The 18,917-nt window shown below is 37.6% G+C and overlaps 1 protein-coding gene across 2 annotated transcripts in view; it reads left to right on the top strand.

Annotated features, from left to right (window-relative positions):
• The first annotated feature begins 5,409 nt into the window (after window positions 1-5,409).
• nac (GDP-fucose transporter nac) overlaps window positions 5,410-18,917 on the top strand; it is a 356,711-nt gene continuing 343,203 nt past the window's right edge. For both annotated transcript variants that reach the window (XM_090393057.1, XM_090393058.1), the window contains exon 1: window positions 5,410-5,796. In XM_090393057.1, the coding sequence (XP_090249183.1) occupies window positions 5,720-5,796 (77 nt within the window). In that variant the 5' untranslated portion in view covers window positions 5,410-5,719. The remainder of the gene's footprint in view (window positions 5,797-18,917) is intronic.

Below are 18,917 nucleotides of genomic sequence, written 5' to 3' on the forward strand. Positions count from 1 at the left end.
ACAAGGTACTCTATATACTCCAGGCACTGAGAGAGGAGGGAGCTGGTCTTTGGTGGAACGGATAAAGGTAGCAGGTTTATGGTGGAGTTTAAAAGCTGTATGGAGGTTGTACTTTTTTAATGATCTGACTATTTTTTATGATGTACAACGGGTGTAAGGTATGGTGTGGCATTTCTGAAGACCTTTTGAAGAGATGGTCAGGGAATGGGGAAGGACTTGATTATTTTTTTAATTCTGTAATCACTGTAGCCATTGGAAAGGAAAGTGTTATGTATGTGTTTGAGTTTGGTTGAGAGGTCAGTTTCACTGGAACAAAGTTTGTGGGCTCTATTGGTAAGAATTTTAATCATGCCATATTGCTGAGTGGGGGATGGTGGTGGTTGGAGAATTTGTGAATGTATCTGCCTGTATGAGTAGGTTTTCTATATACAGAGAAAGAAAGGCTACCATTATGAAGGCGTGTTACTAAGGTGTCTAGGAAGCATAAACTATTGTTATTTTCCTTTTCCATCGTAAACTGGATTCTTGGATGTAGACTATTGAGGTGATTGTGGAAGGAATCTGATGTGTTTGGACCATGAGGCCTAATAGAGAACACATCATCTACTCTTAGCCAGATTGAAGGTTTTAGAGGGGAAGAGTCTATGGCTCATTTGTCAAAATTTTACCGAGAATAATATCCATTTTCCGTGTATATTTTGAGGTGTTAAGGATGACTGTGGTATTACCCTTACCATTACCTTTTTGAGGTAATGCTGCAGTCGTTCTTAACGCCTCGGAATATAATCGAAAAATGGATATTATTCTCCGCGATTGTTCCACCTACATACCACTTGAACATGTCCTACAAAAACTTAAGTTAAAACATTAAAAAACCTACTTAAAAATGTGTCCTCCTTGCCTCCTGACATTACAAAAAACTCAAACCATTCGGGTCTCATCTCGCCCCCTGTATATACGGTTTACCAAAAATCCACAAACCTAATTCTCCCCTAAGACCTATAGTAGATGCCACCAATGCTCCTTGCTGCAAATTGTCAAAGCAGCTAGCTAACTCTTTGACCCCCTTCACTGGTCATACCACTTCTCATGTAAAAAACTCTACCCACTTTAAAAACTTTATTGAAAATCTTATTATAAATAATGCAGACATCCGCCTAACAGTAGGGACCAAAATCGAGTAGAAGCTATCACATGCACACAAATGTCTGAAAAGACAATCCCATTCTAATATTTCTAATGGTATTCTTAGCGAAGATGAATTGAACGCTAATCTGATCAACTTTGACATCATCTCATTGTTTACCAATATTCCCCTAATTTACACCTTAACACATTTAAAAACGTTTTCCTTCTAATATCTTAGAGCTCTTTTCCTTTGCTATCAACTCTGGTTATTTTTCTTGGAAGAACATACACACTCCCTCTTGCCAATTTTTACAAGAAAAATTTTGAAAAACGAGCCATAGACTCTTTTTCTCTAAAACCTTCTATCTGGTTAAGATATGTAGATGATGTGTTCTCTATTTGGCCTTATAGCCCAGATATATTAGATTCCTTCCTCTGTCAACTCAATAGTCTACATCCAAGAATCCAGTTTACGATGGAAAAGGAAAATAACAATAGTTTAGCATTCCTAGACACCTTAGTAATACGTCTTCCTAATGGTAGCCTTTCATTCTCTGTATATAAAAAACCTACTCATACAGGCAGACAAATTCACAAACTCTCCCACCACCACCCCTCTCAGCAATATGACATTATTAAAACTCTTACGAATAGAGCCCACAATCTTTGTTCCAGTGAAACTGTCTGTTCAACCAACCTCAAACACATACACAACAGGTTCCTTTCCAATTGCTACAGTGATTACAGATTTAAAAAAATAATCAAGTCCTTCCCCATTCCCCAACCATCTCTTAAGAAGGACTTCAGAAATGCACACCATACCTTACACCCATGGTACATCAGAAAAAATAGCCAGATCATTACCATACAGCTTTTAAGCCCCACCGTAAACTTGCTATCCTTATCCGTTCCACCAAAGACCACCCCCCCCTCTCTCAGTGCCTGGAGTATATAGAGTACCTTGTATCTGTACACTGGCTTACTTCGGACAGACAGGTAGATCAGCAATTATCCAGTTATCAGAACACAAGTCATACACAATAAATGTTATGGTCAATCTGGCCTTGCAGAGCATGTTTTGGATACAACCCACAGATCTACTGGAAAAAGGCTACCATGCTCCACCATAGTAAATTCAAAAAAGAAAGACTATTCTTTGAATCCGCATCTGCACTCAGGAATCAACCGAATTTAAACAAATACGGTTGCATTAAAATTCCCAAAATTTGGGAAACATTAATTATCAGAGATCCTGCTTTACATCCTAAGCGGTTTACCAAAAATCCACAAACCTAATTCTCCCCTAAGACCTATAGTAGATGCCACCAATGCACCTTGCTCCAAATTGTCAAAGCAGCTAGCTAACTCTTTGACCCCTTCACTGGTCATACCACTTCTGATTTAAAAAACTCTACCCACTTTAAAAACTTTATTGAAAATCTTACTTTAAATAATGCAGACATCTGCATTATTTAATGGGCATTTGATTTGACCTGCAAATCAAATGCCCATAGAGGGTGCTCCACCTAGATAGGACTTCAGTTTTACTCACTGTTGTATTATTTTATGTATGTGTGTGTGTTGTTACAAAAAGTTTTTTTTGTAATCCCTGAAGATGTCTCTGTGATGGAATGAAATATTGGAAGTATTAAAATTAGAAAAACGTTCCTTTCTCAGTGCTGATAATATTCCATTAAATCTCTAACATGAATTCTTCACAGGACTTAAGCCTCAACACACGGTAACTTACACATTCTTATTTACTCACGGCTGATGACCGTGCCACGTGTGAAAACTGCGATACACATCTCACTATTAGTCATATTCTGGTGGAGCCAGCGCTTTGCACGAGAGAGGAATAAAATTTTTTTGCCTATTTGGCCAAACCATATACACTCAGGCAGATGCTGAAAGACTCATGCAGATTCCATCATGTTTTTAGTTTTTTACAAAGAATTAATTTATACAAACACATTTGACTGTAATTTTGTTTATATGTAAATACTGTATTGCTTCGCTTAACATATGTATGTATATATCACAAAATATGTTATATTTTGTGATATATTTGTGCAGGAATTAAGTAGTGATGTATATATTATTCATTCGTTTAATTTTACCAATCACGTATTTCTGTAGACCTTGATCATGTATTTGTGTACCCTTGTTGTAATTTTGTTAATATGTAAATACCACATTACCAAACTTAATTTTTATACGTACATATTGTATAATAATTCCTCTTTGACACTTTATGTATTATTGTAATAACATTTGTTGTAATCTTATCTATATGTATATACACTACTGCATTCCCTGACTTGGTTTTGCACATGCATTTTGTTTATTAACTTGTAAATGCTGTAAATAATTTTGTTCATATGTAGATACTGCACTGTTCAACTTAACTTTTGCGCATATTATTTACTAGTTTATTTTTTGACTAAAGTATTGCTGTAGGACACGTATATTTGTAATATTTTTGTAATTTTATTTATATGTAGATACCACATTGCTAAATTTAATTTTTTATGCATGCATGTTGTATAATATTCATGTTTGCCTATTTATGTTCTGCTGTAAAAACATTTGTTATAATTTTATCTATATGTAGATACTGCATTCTCTCTGTTTGGTGTCTTGTACATTTTATTTATTAACTTGTATTGCTGACAATTTCTGTATTACTGTGGCCTTTAACCTTGTGTGTTGCTGCTTTGTGGAAGTGTAACCTAATTTTTGTACAGGCATGTTTTTTTTTACAATTCTCTTTAACTGCTTATGTATAGTTATAACCTTAGTATGGAACAATATGACCTTTGTAGTTTTTGTGCCACATGAACTATAAACCAAACCACACTATCGGGTACTTTTTGGGTCCATTGCTGTTTAATTTGTATGTAAATGATATTGGGAATTTGCAAATTGTTAAATGGTTAAATATGCTAAATGGTGATATGCAATTGTTTGAAGATGATGCAAGTCGGGAAGAACTATCAGGTGAAGATAACTCAATGTATTCAAGTCCTCTTGCAAAGCCTCAGCAAAGCTGAGGCTTTGCAAGAGGACTTGAATACATTGACTGAATTGATACACGAGTGGGGAATGTCAATTTAATGTTGTTAAGTGTAAGGTTTTGATATTTGGGTAGCAGAGATGAAATGTAGAGTACACAATCAGTGGAAACATCTTAGAAGAGATAGGGAAGATGAGAGATCTGCAAATGATTATAGACAAGGGCCTAAGCTTTCGGGGACATGCTGCTAAATTTGTGAGGAGAGCACAACGAATAATGGGAATGAAGCGGAGGGCACTGACTTGTAGAAGTGATGATGTTTTGGTTCCTTTGTATAACGCTTTGATCTGGCCACATATGAATTACTGAAAGTACATTTGGTCACTTCGTTTTCAAAAAGATGTATTGAAAAAGATTCTGAGATGATTGACTAAGGTGGGTTCTGGTCTCTGGAATGCTGAGTATGAAGAGAGTTTAACAAAATGCAATTAGCAGAAATTGTAGATAGAAGGAAAGGGGATATGATCCAGATATAAGCTGTCAAAAGGCTATTACCAGATTAATGTCAGGGCGGTTTTGCATAGAATGGGTGAAGGTAAGAAGTGAACAAGAGGTGATCCCTGGGAGCTGTATAAAGAGAGTATGGGCAAGGGGAAGGAGCAAGGTAGAAGGATTTTTCATGGAGAGAGTTGATTGATTGTAATGCATTGCCCGAAAGTGTGGTGAGCGTAGAGACAGTGAACATGTTTAAGGTACAGTACTCTGATAAACTGCATGTGTGACAGTCAACCTCCCGCGATGAGTCTTTGACAACATGCAGGTTTTTATAATAATAATAATAATAATAATAATAATAATAATAATAATAATAATAATAATAATAATAATAATAATTCTGGTTTATTAACTTTAATTTGATCCTCCGTAGTTCATTCGGTATAGACGAAGCGATTTGGTCGGAAAGACCTGTGTGCGATTTCCGTCCAGGATGAGGGACCTTTATATTGTCTCTTTCGACTAAAGGTGAGTTATCCGGTCTCATACGGGATAAAGGATTTTTCACCCGAACTCGGATTTTTCGTCCCTTAGTACAGGCAAACCGGCCCGTGAACACAATGAGATCTGTTAAAATACATACTTAATCCTTCACTAGGAGTGCTCAACCAGTCCTAAGTGACGGTGGAGGAACAGGGAAAGGGGGGGGGGGAATTGCCGTACAAATAAATAAACTTTAATTTAGCTCTTTCGAGCGATATCTGGCGACACCTTCAGTTTACATTTCAAATCGCTAATTACGTAAATTTTTAAAATTAAATTGAGGTATGATTCGCATGTAGATACTGTCTCGAAATTCTGTTTATGATATTCTAATGGTATATGCTATTAAAAGAATTATTTGGCTTCGTTTTCTGGTATTACTAGGGAAGTTTTGCCGAATTGTTAAAATTGCTGATAATTGTTTGTATATTAGTTTACGATATGCATACATCTTTGGTTTGTTACTAACAAACTATCTACATATTCAAATCTGCATTTTGCTTTTCCGTTTTAACTTCTTTCGATTCGTGAAAAATAATGAAAATGTCAGCCTTGAACAAACATCGGCAGACATACGTGTATTTGAAAATAACGGCTGCTGTTCTTTCTTATTGGTGAGTATTTTGCAAAAACATGTAATTCGGTCACTTAGGCATAATGGCGAGTTCTATTAAATTCAGTCGAAAAATTATATAAAGTTCAATCAGTTAATATGAAACGATTTGCGAAGAGCTTTTGTTAATTGGCTTCTAATGTCTATAGATTTGTTATTACACAGGAAATAGTGCATGAGATAACTTTTCGAACATCATGTAATGTGAGCTGGTAAACGCTAGGATAGGCTCAGTATACTACATCACTGAGATCGGTTTTACAGCGATTACTCATTTTTATACAATCCGACTACGAAGTATATATTAAAATTTTCCAGTAATGTCATAGGAACTTAAAAGTAACATCCACACAGGGAAGCTGCAAGGCCTATAGCAAGTAAGTACCATGTGTGGGCTGGGTTCAAGAACAAAGTAATGTGTTGAGAGTCTTGAAGAGCTGGAGATTGTAGTATGGCGAATACTTCGTAGGCAGTTCCATAGAATTCAGGTAGATGAAATAAAAGATGACTCGTAGTAGCAGATTTGGTGAGTCAACAGTTGAGGTGCAAAAGGATGGCAACACTAGTTACTTGCTCTGCTGTAGGTTTAGCAGAAATGGAAGTATTATTATTATTATGTAATACTTCCAGGGAGTCCAGAGACCCATCGAGGGAGGGCACCTACTCTACAGCTCTCAGTCTCCACCAACCCGTAACTACATTCATCTACACCAATGGCATCTACTGCCGACCCCACAAGTATTTTCAGACAATCGCAAACATCCGTGCCCATGGCGGGATTCCAACCTGCAGCCTTTTGGCTGGAGAGTGGATATGCTAACCATTCTTCCAACCAGGCACTAGTTGCTATCAAGATATTCCAAAAACCATCCTCAGTATGTACTTTTGATTTTTCATCACGAGGACAAGAAATGACCTTCCAGTCATACTAAGAGCTTGTGCCCCAGAACTAACTGATTTTTTATCACCTTTATAGACTGTCCTACTGTCGAACAGCATGAGAGGAAGCTTTTATTGAACTCATTATAAAAAAAAAAAAGGTAATAAGTCAGCCTTCAAAGTATTATCCTGTTTTCCCCTCACCTCATTACTCTCAAAAGTAGAAAAGGTTAATGAGCTGCTTCACTATATCGAGATTCATTAGCTGATGAGAATTTATCATTATTAATTCTTTCATTCTGTAGGAGATGCTCTTGCTTAACCTTACCTTACCTTACCTTACCCACCTTTAGCACATCAACTTTCTTTTTCCACTTGTTGATTGCATGTCATGGTGAACAGTTCTCTGATTTTTCCATCAGTGGCAGAGTACCCAAGGCTCTGTGCACTGATCTATATTTTCTCCTTTACATTGATCTCTCTCTCACTAATGTTCAGTCCCATTCATAGCTTTCACCAGGAAAGCTATGAATGCTATGATTTCAATACTACGAAACTGTGAGACTAATGTGAGCATTGAGGTAGATGAACTGGAGGTACTCGGTATATTGAAAAATATTAACATGAATACAGCAGTTGGCCTGGATGGTATGTCACTCGAGTGCTATGAGAATGTGCAAGTGAACTGTTAATGCCTCTGATGAGGTTGTTGATCTAAGTTTCAGCATTGGCAAGGTTCTAATGGAGTGGAAATAGGATAAGATATTATTATTATTATTATAGGCAACTCCAAGGAGTCTTTAGACTCATCAAGGGAGGCCCTAACATCATGTCAAGAACAACTATTCAACATTCACACAGTATCTATCATACTTTGCCTTGAACTTATTACATATAGTTCCATTACATAAAGGTGGCTCTAAGACAGAGTAGCGAATTACAAATCAGTTGGCATCTCTGGAGCATGGAGTGGAACTCCATGAACTGACTTTCATTTCCAGTCTATGCTGACATAAACATATTATGTCAATTACCTCTTCAGCATCATGAAAGCTTGGTATTCTCTTTTGTTCTAAACACAACCTTTACTCTACTCCTATCATTATAAATCGCCCCCCCCCTCCCATCATTTGAATATTGTTCTTTCATCTGTGATAGAGCACACCAAAAATGTTCCTCAGAATGCTTGATTGGATCCTGAAGAGAACCATGCATTTATATTTGCAGGGAACTTTAGCCATCTTTTCAGACATATACATTGAACAAAGGAGATGAGAATTGTTGTATTGCGATCTTGTGTATTGTGTTAGGAGGGATGGTTGGGAATGCAGTATTTTGTGTATTTAATGGGGATCATAGCCATTGACATAAAAACATGCTGAGAAAACATGTATCAGAGTTCAATTTTCGGGACTTTGTCATTTGAACAAATAGTGCTGGCTCTCTGAGTGTTCATGTGTGTCGAGAATGCTACACTGTTGGGATAGATGGTGATGTGGCATTGTTGCATAAGTATCTTACTATGTGTGGAGTTTTTGTAAAAAGAGAAGAATAATGAACTGGTAGTCGTGTCTAGGAAGGGAGACAGTTTGTTTTTCTATGGTGAAGTGTATTTTTGGATGTCGCCTGTTTAATAGTATCAAAAGTATAATGAGTCTAAGCCAATGAGGCTGAATAGCAAACATGTAAATACCGTAGTCAAACTAGTTTGTGTAGCTTTGTTGTGTGCTTGGCTGGTGGGGTAGAAAGTTGGGATCCCAATAGCAGTCCTATCTAGTTTTGTATATTTTTCCTTTTCATGAAAAGCTGAGTTTTACATAAAAGTAATCTGCACGGAATCTGTAGTCAATCAAAGCTTTGATTTTTCAGCTATTTTGCAAGTATACTACTTTTTTAACGTAAATTTCACAAAATATCTGAGTGCCTTTAATCTTTCCTTCTGTATGCATGTTATTCTTTGGCTTTGGCTGTGCATATTTTATTGAAATTGGTCCTTTCTTTTAATGCTACACACTGATCAGCATTCATTTTGGTAAAATTATGGAGACTAGTACCATGCTATGAGTAATTACTTTAATTTCCTTACATTCCAGCTTTCATATTAAGGTCATTTTCTGGAGTGCACACACAGAGAGAGAGAGTTACATTACAGTTCAAACCAAACAGTAAGTCAAATCAAAACTACTTTGATCAACCATTATTTAATTGGCCTCTAGGGGGGGGGGGGGGCAGAAAACTACATTAAAGCTGCTTTTTACATGGTTAGAGAACAAATTCAGATAATCTTTTATACTTTTAATAAAGCAAAAGTGGTCTGTCAATAATTTAACATTAGTGTTTATGTTTTATGGCAGATTTTATTAAAATTGGGCCTTTCTTTTAATTATTATTATTATTACCTGACACCTCCACGTAGTCGAAAGACTCATCGAGGGAATGTTACACACTATTCTGCATTCATTTTGATAAAATTATGGAGACTACTGCCATTTTAAGAATAATTACATTAATTTCGTGACATTTTCAACCTTCATATCAAGGTCATCATTTGGAGTATAAACATGTATGTACAGAGACAAGTTACATTACAATTCAAACAGTAAGTCACTGTTGTGTTATAGAACTTGAGACTGCTTGTGTGCAGAGTTGATATATGAAAATTACAAAACTTGGGATCCATTTGTTCCCTCCTCAACACCTCAGTTAATTCCAGAAAATCCAGCTACCCTATTTTAAGATGCTCTTTCCTACTTAGAACCAAGTGATCGTCACTTCTAGTTTCAAATCTTCCAATTTCAAATCTCCCGTCACTTGATTCTAAGTAGGATAAAAATGAATAACACAGTGAAAAGAATAGTATGTGAGAAAGTTTTAAACAGAATTAAAGTTGAGTAGCTTTTACAGGTACATTATATACCTAAGAAAAACTGAAACTGTTTAAAAACAAGAGCCAAACCATGGAATCTCTGTGAGAAACTCTGAAGAAAACATGGATTCAGCTAGGGAGGTATGTTGCGAAGTTATCTGCAAGGACAGAAAAACAAACACCATGGTGACTCAAGATGTTAAAGAAGCAGTCCTGGATAAAACGAGAGCATACTAAAAGTTCCTAGTAAGTAAGCAGATTCCTTAAACAATACAGAAAAAAACATAAATATCAGTAAGGTAGCAAAATGATCTAGAGACTGAAAGCTTGAAATAGAGGAAAGATTCTGTATAAGTAATCAGAGAAGATAAAGGTGACATGGAAACTGAAGATAAGGATATTCTAGATGTCTGGAGTAATTACTTTGAAAGACTGTTTAAATAAAACAAGTAGTGGGAGAGCAGCAGTAGAAAATTTTCAAGAGGAATACAGTAAGGAGAGTGTATCAATACTAGAGGGAGAAAATTTCCTTTTCATGGAAAGCTGAGTTTTACATAAAAGTAATCTGCAGAATCTACCAAAAACGTAAAATGGTCTCATTGCTGTAGTTTAGCTTTAATTCCACCTTAAACTAGGATTACTGAAGTCAATCAAAACATTGATTTTTCAGTTTTTGAAATGTGGAAAGGTAGCTTGAGTAGATGATATTCAACCAAAAATGCTTAAATATGGAGGTAGAAAACTTTTGCAGTGGCTACGCTTCATAATTCAGAGGGTTGAATTCCAGATGATTAGAGTAGAGCGCTTGTGTGTGTGTGTGGGGGGGGGGGGTCAGCACTAATCAATACAAAGTCCATTGTACCACTCCATAAACTAATCCATTGTTTGCACTTTCATCACCCTCTTGGGCAATTCATTGCATTCTACTACCACTCCATGCAAAAAAATTCCTTTTTATTATTATTATTCAGGCCTCCATGGAGTCAAAAGACTCATTGCGGGAAGTCCTTCCTAAGAACATAAAGTCTGTCAAGACTCATCGAGGGTAGGTTCCCCCTAAGAAACACAAAGTCTATCATACCACTCCTTAAACTCATTGACTGTTCTCGCCCTCACCACTCTATCAGGCAATGCATTCCACGGCTCAACCACCCTCCATGCAAAGAAACCACTCCTCACCCTCTTGCTCACAGTTTCCTTTTGTAACTTCCACGGATGGCCTCTTGTCATCACTCCTACCCGCTGTTCAACCAAGTGGAAGAACTCCCAAGTGTCAACACTGTAACCACCTCTCAACAGTTTAAAAGTCTCAATCATATCACCTCTCCTTCTTCTATCCGCCAAACTCTGCAGTCCACATTCCCTCAGCCAATTCTCATAACTATCCTTGTACAGTCCTGAGACCATTTTTGTCATCCGTCTTTGTATCTTTTCCGCATTTAATTTATCCCCTTCAAATCCTGGAGACCAAATCTGAGAACAATAGTCCAAGTGTGGTCTGATCAGAGAATTATACAACGGAATGATAACCCTCTCATCTCTGCAGGTTAGTGTCGTTCTCATAATTGCAGCAAACCTCTGTGTTACCTTCACCACCTTTGCAATATGTCCCTAAACTTCAGGTTTCTATCAACGATCAACCTCAGATCTCTTGTCTCCCCTACTTCCTCCAGCATAACTCCTCCCATAGTATGCTGCATCCCATCGATGTTTCCCAAACCTCAAGACCTTACATTTTGCTGCATTAAACTGACACCCCCATTCATTTGCCCACCTAACTAGCTTATTCAAATCCTCTTGCAGGGCTACCACATCTGCACTATTACTAATAATCCTTCCCAGCTTTGCATCATCCGCAAACAACTGAATATCCCCTTGCAATCCACTAGCAATGTCATTGATATAAAGGTTAAACAATATAGGTCCTAGTACTGAGCCCTGTGGGACCCCACTTGTAACCTTCTGCCTCCTTGAAACTGCTCCACCACACACAACTCTCTGATACCTATCAGACAGCCAATCCTGAATCCAGTTGACCAATCTGATATCCAAACCCATGTGTTGCAATATCAGATTGGTCATGTGGCACCCTGTCAAATGCCTTTGCTAAGTCTAAGAAAATTGCAGTATATGCCCTTCCCTCATCTAATGTTCTTGTAACTTTATTATAAAAGGCTAGCATATTGCTAAAACAAGAGCACCCTTTCACAAATCCATGTTGACTCTCACAGATAACATTATCCTCATCTGCCCAGTGCTGTATACGGTCCCTCACTACTTTCTCAAGATCTTAACAACTACTGATGACACACCGACTGGTCTATAATTAGACACTTCCAGTCTGTTACCACCCTTATGCAATGACACTATCTTACCTTCCTTCCATTCCCTGGGCACCTTTCCCACAGCCAGACTTTCATTGAAAAGCCAGGTTGAAGGCACTGTCAGTTCCCTAGCACATTCTCTCAAAACCCGTGGTGAAATACCATTCAGTCCCAAAGCTTTATTGACATCCAGAGTTCTCAGTATCTGAAACACATTCTCCTCCTGTACCTCTAAACCTTGAACCTGCCCTATCCCTCTAGCATTAAAACTGACTCCTCCAGGATGAAATACTCCAATAAAGTGGTCATTGAACAATTCCACTATGTCATTTGCATCAGTCACTCTATTCCCATTTTTATCCCACAATATCATTCTTCCACAGTCATTTCTCTGCCTACTGGCCACATAGCTAAAAAATTCCATAGGATTTTCTTTGGATCTTAGTGCCAATCTCCTCTCATATTCCAGTTTCGCTTTCCTTACCACACTAGTCACTCTTCTGGCCTGTGTCTTATATTCTTCACGCATCCTCTCTTCACCTGTCTCCTTATATCTCTTCCATAGCCTCTTTTTCACATGCAATTCCTGTTTAATATTGTTTGTCATCCACTTTACTCCAAATTGTGTCCTCTTCTTCACTCGTGGTATACAACTTACATTGCTGCTAACAAATATTCTTTCACAACTTCCCACGCACTAACGATATCCCGGCCTTCCAATTCCTCTTTCCATGAAACTTCCCGAAGTTGATGTCTAAGGCTATTATAATCACCTGCATTATAATTCCACATAAGTTACCGTCTCTTTGATACTCCTGCATGTCTATTCATTTTCTAAGTCAAAACCATATGGTCACTCTCTCCAACTGGTAGGAGAGATGTCATCTCAGTTATTATCAACTCTTCTGATGCTATAACCAAATCTAAAACTCTTGAACCTCTTGTTCCCTCTGTTACATGTTGTCTAAGACATTTGTCCCTCAAGAAGTCTAGAAATTCCATTCCTCTATTGCTACATGCATCTTCCTCTCTCCAATTTATACTACTGTAGTTAAAATCTCCCATAACAATCATTCTTCTTGCACTTGCCAAGCTTAGCTGTCTAAACATCTCCTGGTCCCCACCCTCCGTGCTCCTGGGTCTGTAGCAACACTCCACTAAATATCGTGTCTTGTCTACCTCTACCTCACACCATGTGCTCTCAAAATCATTTGTCTCACTTCCTTCCAAAGCCTCCACTCTTAGAGGACATAGGTCATCACTTATCATAAGCAGTACCCCACCATCACGCTTTCCCCTCCTATCCTGGCGAAAAATGCTATACCCAGCGACTTCTATTCCTGTTATTATATCCCCTTCTGTGAACCACATCTCAGTGATCCCAATAATTTTTGTCCAGGCTGATGCTATCTGCACCACCAATTCCTCTCCCTTATTCCAGATACTCCTGGCATTAGTATAAAGCATATAAATGCCATTGTTTCTATACCCAGCATTATCCCTTCTAGACTCCACTGGGCTCAGTGTTACCTGACATCCTCTCCTCTCCTCTTCTCCCAAGTATCCATTCCCAGAAGAGGCCAACCCTGCTATCATCCTCCCTGGGACACACTGACTCGTTCAGAACAACAGTCTCTCCAGATGCCTACGTCCTTCCTCATTCAAATGTAAACGGTCTCTCGCATACAATTCCTCTCTTTCCTCAAACGCAATCCAAGCATACACATATACCAATCCTCTCTTGTCACACATTCTTGCTATTATGCCATTCAATATCACCGCTCTTCTGCTCAGCTCATCATTATCATACCTAGGCAACACACACTATTTTTCCTCTCTCTGTCTTCTTCTGTACAGTCTCAAGCAAAAACCTCATATCTCTCGCTGCCCGACTTACATTACCACTCAAGTCATTTGTTCCTACCATCACAATCATCTCATCCACCCTTTCACCTCTCTTAATTGCCATAGCCACCCTTTCTATTGTTCCTCCTGGCAAACACTCCTCACGCATCCTGTGTTGAACACCATGGATCGTTGAGTTGCCATACATTATACCTCTTACCATTCCCTCTCTCCTATTGTTTCCATTCTCTCTTCTTCTTTCATTCCCATAGGTCTCTCTCTCATTCCCTCTCTCCTACTGTTTCTATTTTCTCCACTTCTAGCACTTCCATATCCCTCTCTCATTCTGTCTCTCCTACTGTTTCCATCCTCTCGTCTTCTTGCATTCCCATACCTCTCTCTCATTCCATCTCTCCTACTGTTTCCATTCTTTCCTCTTCTAGCACCCCCATACCTCTCACTCATACTTCCTAAATTCTCTCTCTCTCCTACTCTGATTCTCCTTACATTTATCTCTTCCATTCTCCTAATCTTATCTTTCATACTTCTGCTCTCATTCACAAGACATTCCACCTCCTCTTTCAACGCATCTATCTCCCTCTGCAGGTCAGTCACTCTTAATCTAAATTGACTCTCCCAAACAAAACCATCTCCTAAACTTTCACAGTCACTCACACCTTCCACACTATCAACTATTATTTTCTCATTCATATATATCTATTTTTCATTCTGTCCTATCACACTACTTGTCTTCCTACATTCATTCCCCGTTCCTGGAGCAACAAAGTCGGATATCGATATTTCTAATGCACTTATTTCCTCCAACTGCCTGCATTTTGCACATATACTCTCTCTGCTCTCTTTCACGAGCCATATATCTAATTCCCGAGATGCATACATGCCGCAAGTACTGCATGCCACAAAGTCCCTTTTGATATTGCTAATAACTGAGTTCTTAAATGGCGGAGGACTTGGCGATATGCCACTTGCGTCATCATTCCTTACTGCTGAGTAGCGTAATCGTTAATTATTCAATTAATAAATTCCGTTAAATAAATAGAAAAAAAAGTACAAACAATTACAAGCAAAACAAAACATTTAAGTACACTAAATAAAATGAAATATAACTAAATACAGTAATGAAAACTTAGCTTCCTTTTGTCTTCCACCGTTATGCATTCGATTCCGAAGGTAACCAAAATATATTATATCTCGACAGCAACTAACTTCCAAAAAACCACTGAAGTACACTCGTATTCAGAGAAACAATTTAGCACTCAAAAACGTAGAAAAACGGGAAAAAAACGGACTATTCACCAATTAAAAATCACTTTCCAAAATTAGACGTGGTGATGGAGTAGTCTGAATTGAGTTATGATGCGCCCCTCACACCACTTCGCATATTGTGCTACATTTTACTCACTACTTTTGTGATTTCCAGGGATGGACACCTTGTTGTCCATTGTCCTTTCCCTTATTCTGCTTTATGAAAAATCTTCTCAATATTAATCCAATAATAATCCTTCAGCATTGTATATAATTAACAGGCAGTATTAATAACATGTTTTACATGTTATGATCTAAAGTGTGTGTGTGTGTATATATATATACACACACACACAGTTGTTCTCAACTTTGAAGATTATAAAAATAAGATGGTTGAATTATTACGGAGTGACACTTACTCAGTCCTCGAGAGAGAGATCCCACTCGTGAACTCCAAAACCAGATCAACAGCTTACTGAAAGCTACCTCTTAACTGTCTAGAAACATTCGCCTTTCTCTTCGCTCTCTCCATCCACTTATTCCACGTTTATATGGAGTCCCCAAAATCCAGAAGGAAAATACCCCACTTTGTCCAATTGTTGAAGCTATTGACTCTCCAACATACAGCCTTTCTAAATATCTGGCAAAATCTCTTAAATGTTTTCCCGACAAGTCGCCATCTTTTATTAATAACTCTGTGGATTTTGTGTCATATTAAAGATATTATTGTCAAGGAAGATGAAATCATGGCTAGTTTTGACATAGTCTCCTTGTTCACAAATGTTCCTACAGATGAAGTTCTGGTACTACTCAAGGATAAATTATCTAAAAAGATCTTAGCCTTACTTACTCATTGCATCAAGTCAGGATACTTTAAATTTCAGGATACCATCTATAAACAAAATCATGGTCTTGCTATGGGTAATCCTTTACCTCCTGTACTTGCCAACATTTATCTTGAAGATTTGGAAGTTAAAGCTATCTCTTCCCTATCCCTTGAAACCAAGAATTTGGAAACGATATCTTGACGACATTTTCCTAATTTGGAGCCATGGCGTGAATCTCTCCTGAAATTCCTTGAACATCTAAATGGTCAACACCCAAATATTAAATTTACGGCTGAGTTTGAAGCTAATGGTTCCCTTCCTTTTTTAGACGTTAAACTGACCCGTTCTTCAGAAAAACTAAAAATCTCCATCTACAGGAAACCTACCCACACCAACAGATATCTCCATATTCAATCCCATCATTATCCTCCTTAGACATTTGGAATAATTTCTACTTTGGGACATAGAGCTTGTTATCCTCTTGATGACCTGATTGAACTTCATAAAGAAATCAATTTTCTTAGATCTACTTTTTGACTAAATGGATATTCTCAAAAAATTACTAAAAAATTCCTATTTAATCCTTCTGGTCGCCATATTGAAGAGACGAATTATGTAAAAGTTAATATCTCTATACCGTACATAAGCTCTGTTTCTCCCAAATTAGCCAAGGTTCTTAAAAAATACAACATAAGAACTTTATTTACTCCTCTTCCAAAAATCCATTCTCTATTAAGTACAAAACCTAGTCATCATAATCTTAAATATCCTGGTGTTTATCAGATCTGGTATGACTGTAACATTCCTTACTTTGGCCAAACAGATAAGTTATTGAGTTACGCATTGAGGAGCACAAGAGAAACATTGCTTACAAGAGAACACACATGTGCCAGTGCTTTATCTAACCAGGTTCTGTTTTCGGCCAATTCTGATGAAGAAATCCATAGCCATACAATCCTTTGGGACAAATCTAACAACATTTTCCATTGCCATGACAAATTGGAAAGGAAGATTATAGAATCTAAGGAAATCATCCTCAGCCCTGTACATCTAAACAACAACCTAAGCTACATCCTTTCAGACTGTCATTCTGCTGTGATCAAATACTGGTGCTCACGAGATGCTATACGCACACACACGTCTAACAATGTAGTCAACAAGGGAATAGCTTTGAATATGTTGACTTCAACGTTTTAACGTTAAATATATACATTTACTTTCCGTGATGGCTACAGTATTTTCCTCCATGTTTATTGGTTATTTCTTTTATAACGTGCATCTGACGAAGGCTGTTTAAAAAAGCTAAAACTAGTTGTGTAGTACTAATAAACTTTTTTTTCCATTTCTCTCAGTTTAAGTCATTCAATTCTTTTTAAAAAAATATATACATATATATATATATATATATTCGTTCTTGCATAGTAAGTTATATTAATTATGTTGTAAGTATACAGGGATTCAGAAATACCACTTAAATCTACTGGTCACAAAAATTTTATTTGCCCATTTGTATGAACTGTTGTTAAAGGTGTGTGTGTGTATTATTTCATATTATATAAACTGTAGATTTTGGTTAATTGTGGCACATCTGGACTAGAATTTTGCCCCAATTATGCAAAGTTTCATGTTAATAGCTAAAAAGATAGACAAAGTAACATTTCACTGAGCAGTGAATCATTTATTCAGATTAATTATATTAGCAAAATGTGTACATATTTAAATTTCTCTCATCACCAGTATCAACAGAGACAATGACCCCTGTTTCCTCAAAGTCCTTTAATGTAATGAGGCACCTGTTCATGGTGGAGTAGACTTCCCATTGATAGGACTGGCTCTTTTTGTTCTTATTGCGATTCTTTGTTCTACTTCTTGGGTGTTTTTTATTGTCCTATATTCCAGACCACCATCACTGGGATCTAATACCTTGCCATCATGTTTGCCATGTGATGTGACCTGTTTACATCTGTATAGGTGGTTCCTGGTAATCTTGCACTACTGTGGCAAGACAGGCAGTACTTGGATGGCCAAGTCGGGATCATTCGGCTAGTGGGCTTGCCTGCGAAGGTCAAGGGTTTTGCATTAAGTCTCATTCTCCATGGTCTTGGGATAGGGTTGTTGGGCATGGTGCTGATATAGCATCCGGAGTAACCCAGGACGATAAAACATTCAATATACTGATTGCTCTAGAGGGAGTAGAATTTGACAAAGTCTTAGATATTTTTCCAGAAGACGATATGATTGATATTGGCCATCCACAATTCTCAAAAAAGAAAAAAAAAATCTCAGACTAATGAAAACAAAACCACTGATCATAGGAAACGAGATGATACCGCCAAAAAGAAATGATGGAACCATTCATACAATGGAATCGTTGTGGTTTCCGGCAAAACATAGACAACATCAAGGCTCTCTTGCAGAAGTATAAACCAGTATGCTTCTGCTTGCAGGAATCGTATCTGAAAACCAAGTGATAATTTAGCTGTCCATAATATTACCATTATTTGTAAGAACAAGGGATCGACCTGTCCACAGAGGCGTTACCATCATTGTGGGCAACCATACCCCTTCAAACAAATCCAAATTAAGACAGCCGTAGAAGCAGTTGCTATAAGACTCTCAGTCAGAAATATAATAACAGTATGCTATATCTACCTCCCTCCTGGTACAGATTTTTTTGACGATATAGAAAGACAGCTGCAGAGAGCCATTGATCATCTCTCGAAATCGTTGTTTGCAAATGGTTTCAGATTTTCACATCAGAAGATAGTTTGGATGCCCTTTTGCTGCTGACACGATCTTCATCCTGACCCAGAAGAACTCTGAGTAGAACAATCACTAATCCTAGTTGCATCAGAAGTCAGGTTCTTCTGAGTGATATTTGACGGTAAACAGTTTCCTCTCGCATATACGTCAGTTACCAAGTGCTGTAAAGCAGTGAACATTCTATGCACCTTGTCTTTCACCCAGTGGGGTGCTAATAGATGTTCTTTGCTTCATTTGTACAGGCATTGAAAATCAAAACTGAACTATGGATCCCAAGTCAATGGCATGTCTCTTATTCCTAGTCTGTATATTGAGGCAAATGAACCACCTTTGTGTCTCCGATACCAACAGT

The sequence above is a fragment of the Typopeltis vanoorti genome, chromosome 5, assembly GCF_054136105.1.
Source record: "Typopeltis vanoorti isolate ZY-2024b chromosome 5, IOZ_Tvanoo_1.0, whole genome shotgun sequence".
In the NCBI taxonomy this organism is placed as follows: Eukaryota; Metazoa; Arthropoda; class Arachnida; order Uropygi; family Thelyphonidae; genus Typopeltis; species Typopeltis vanoorti.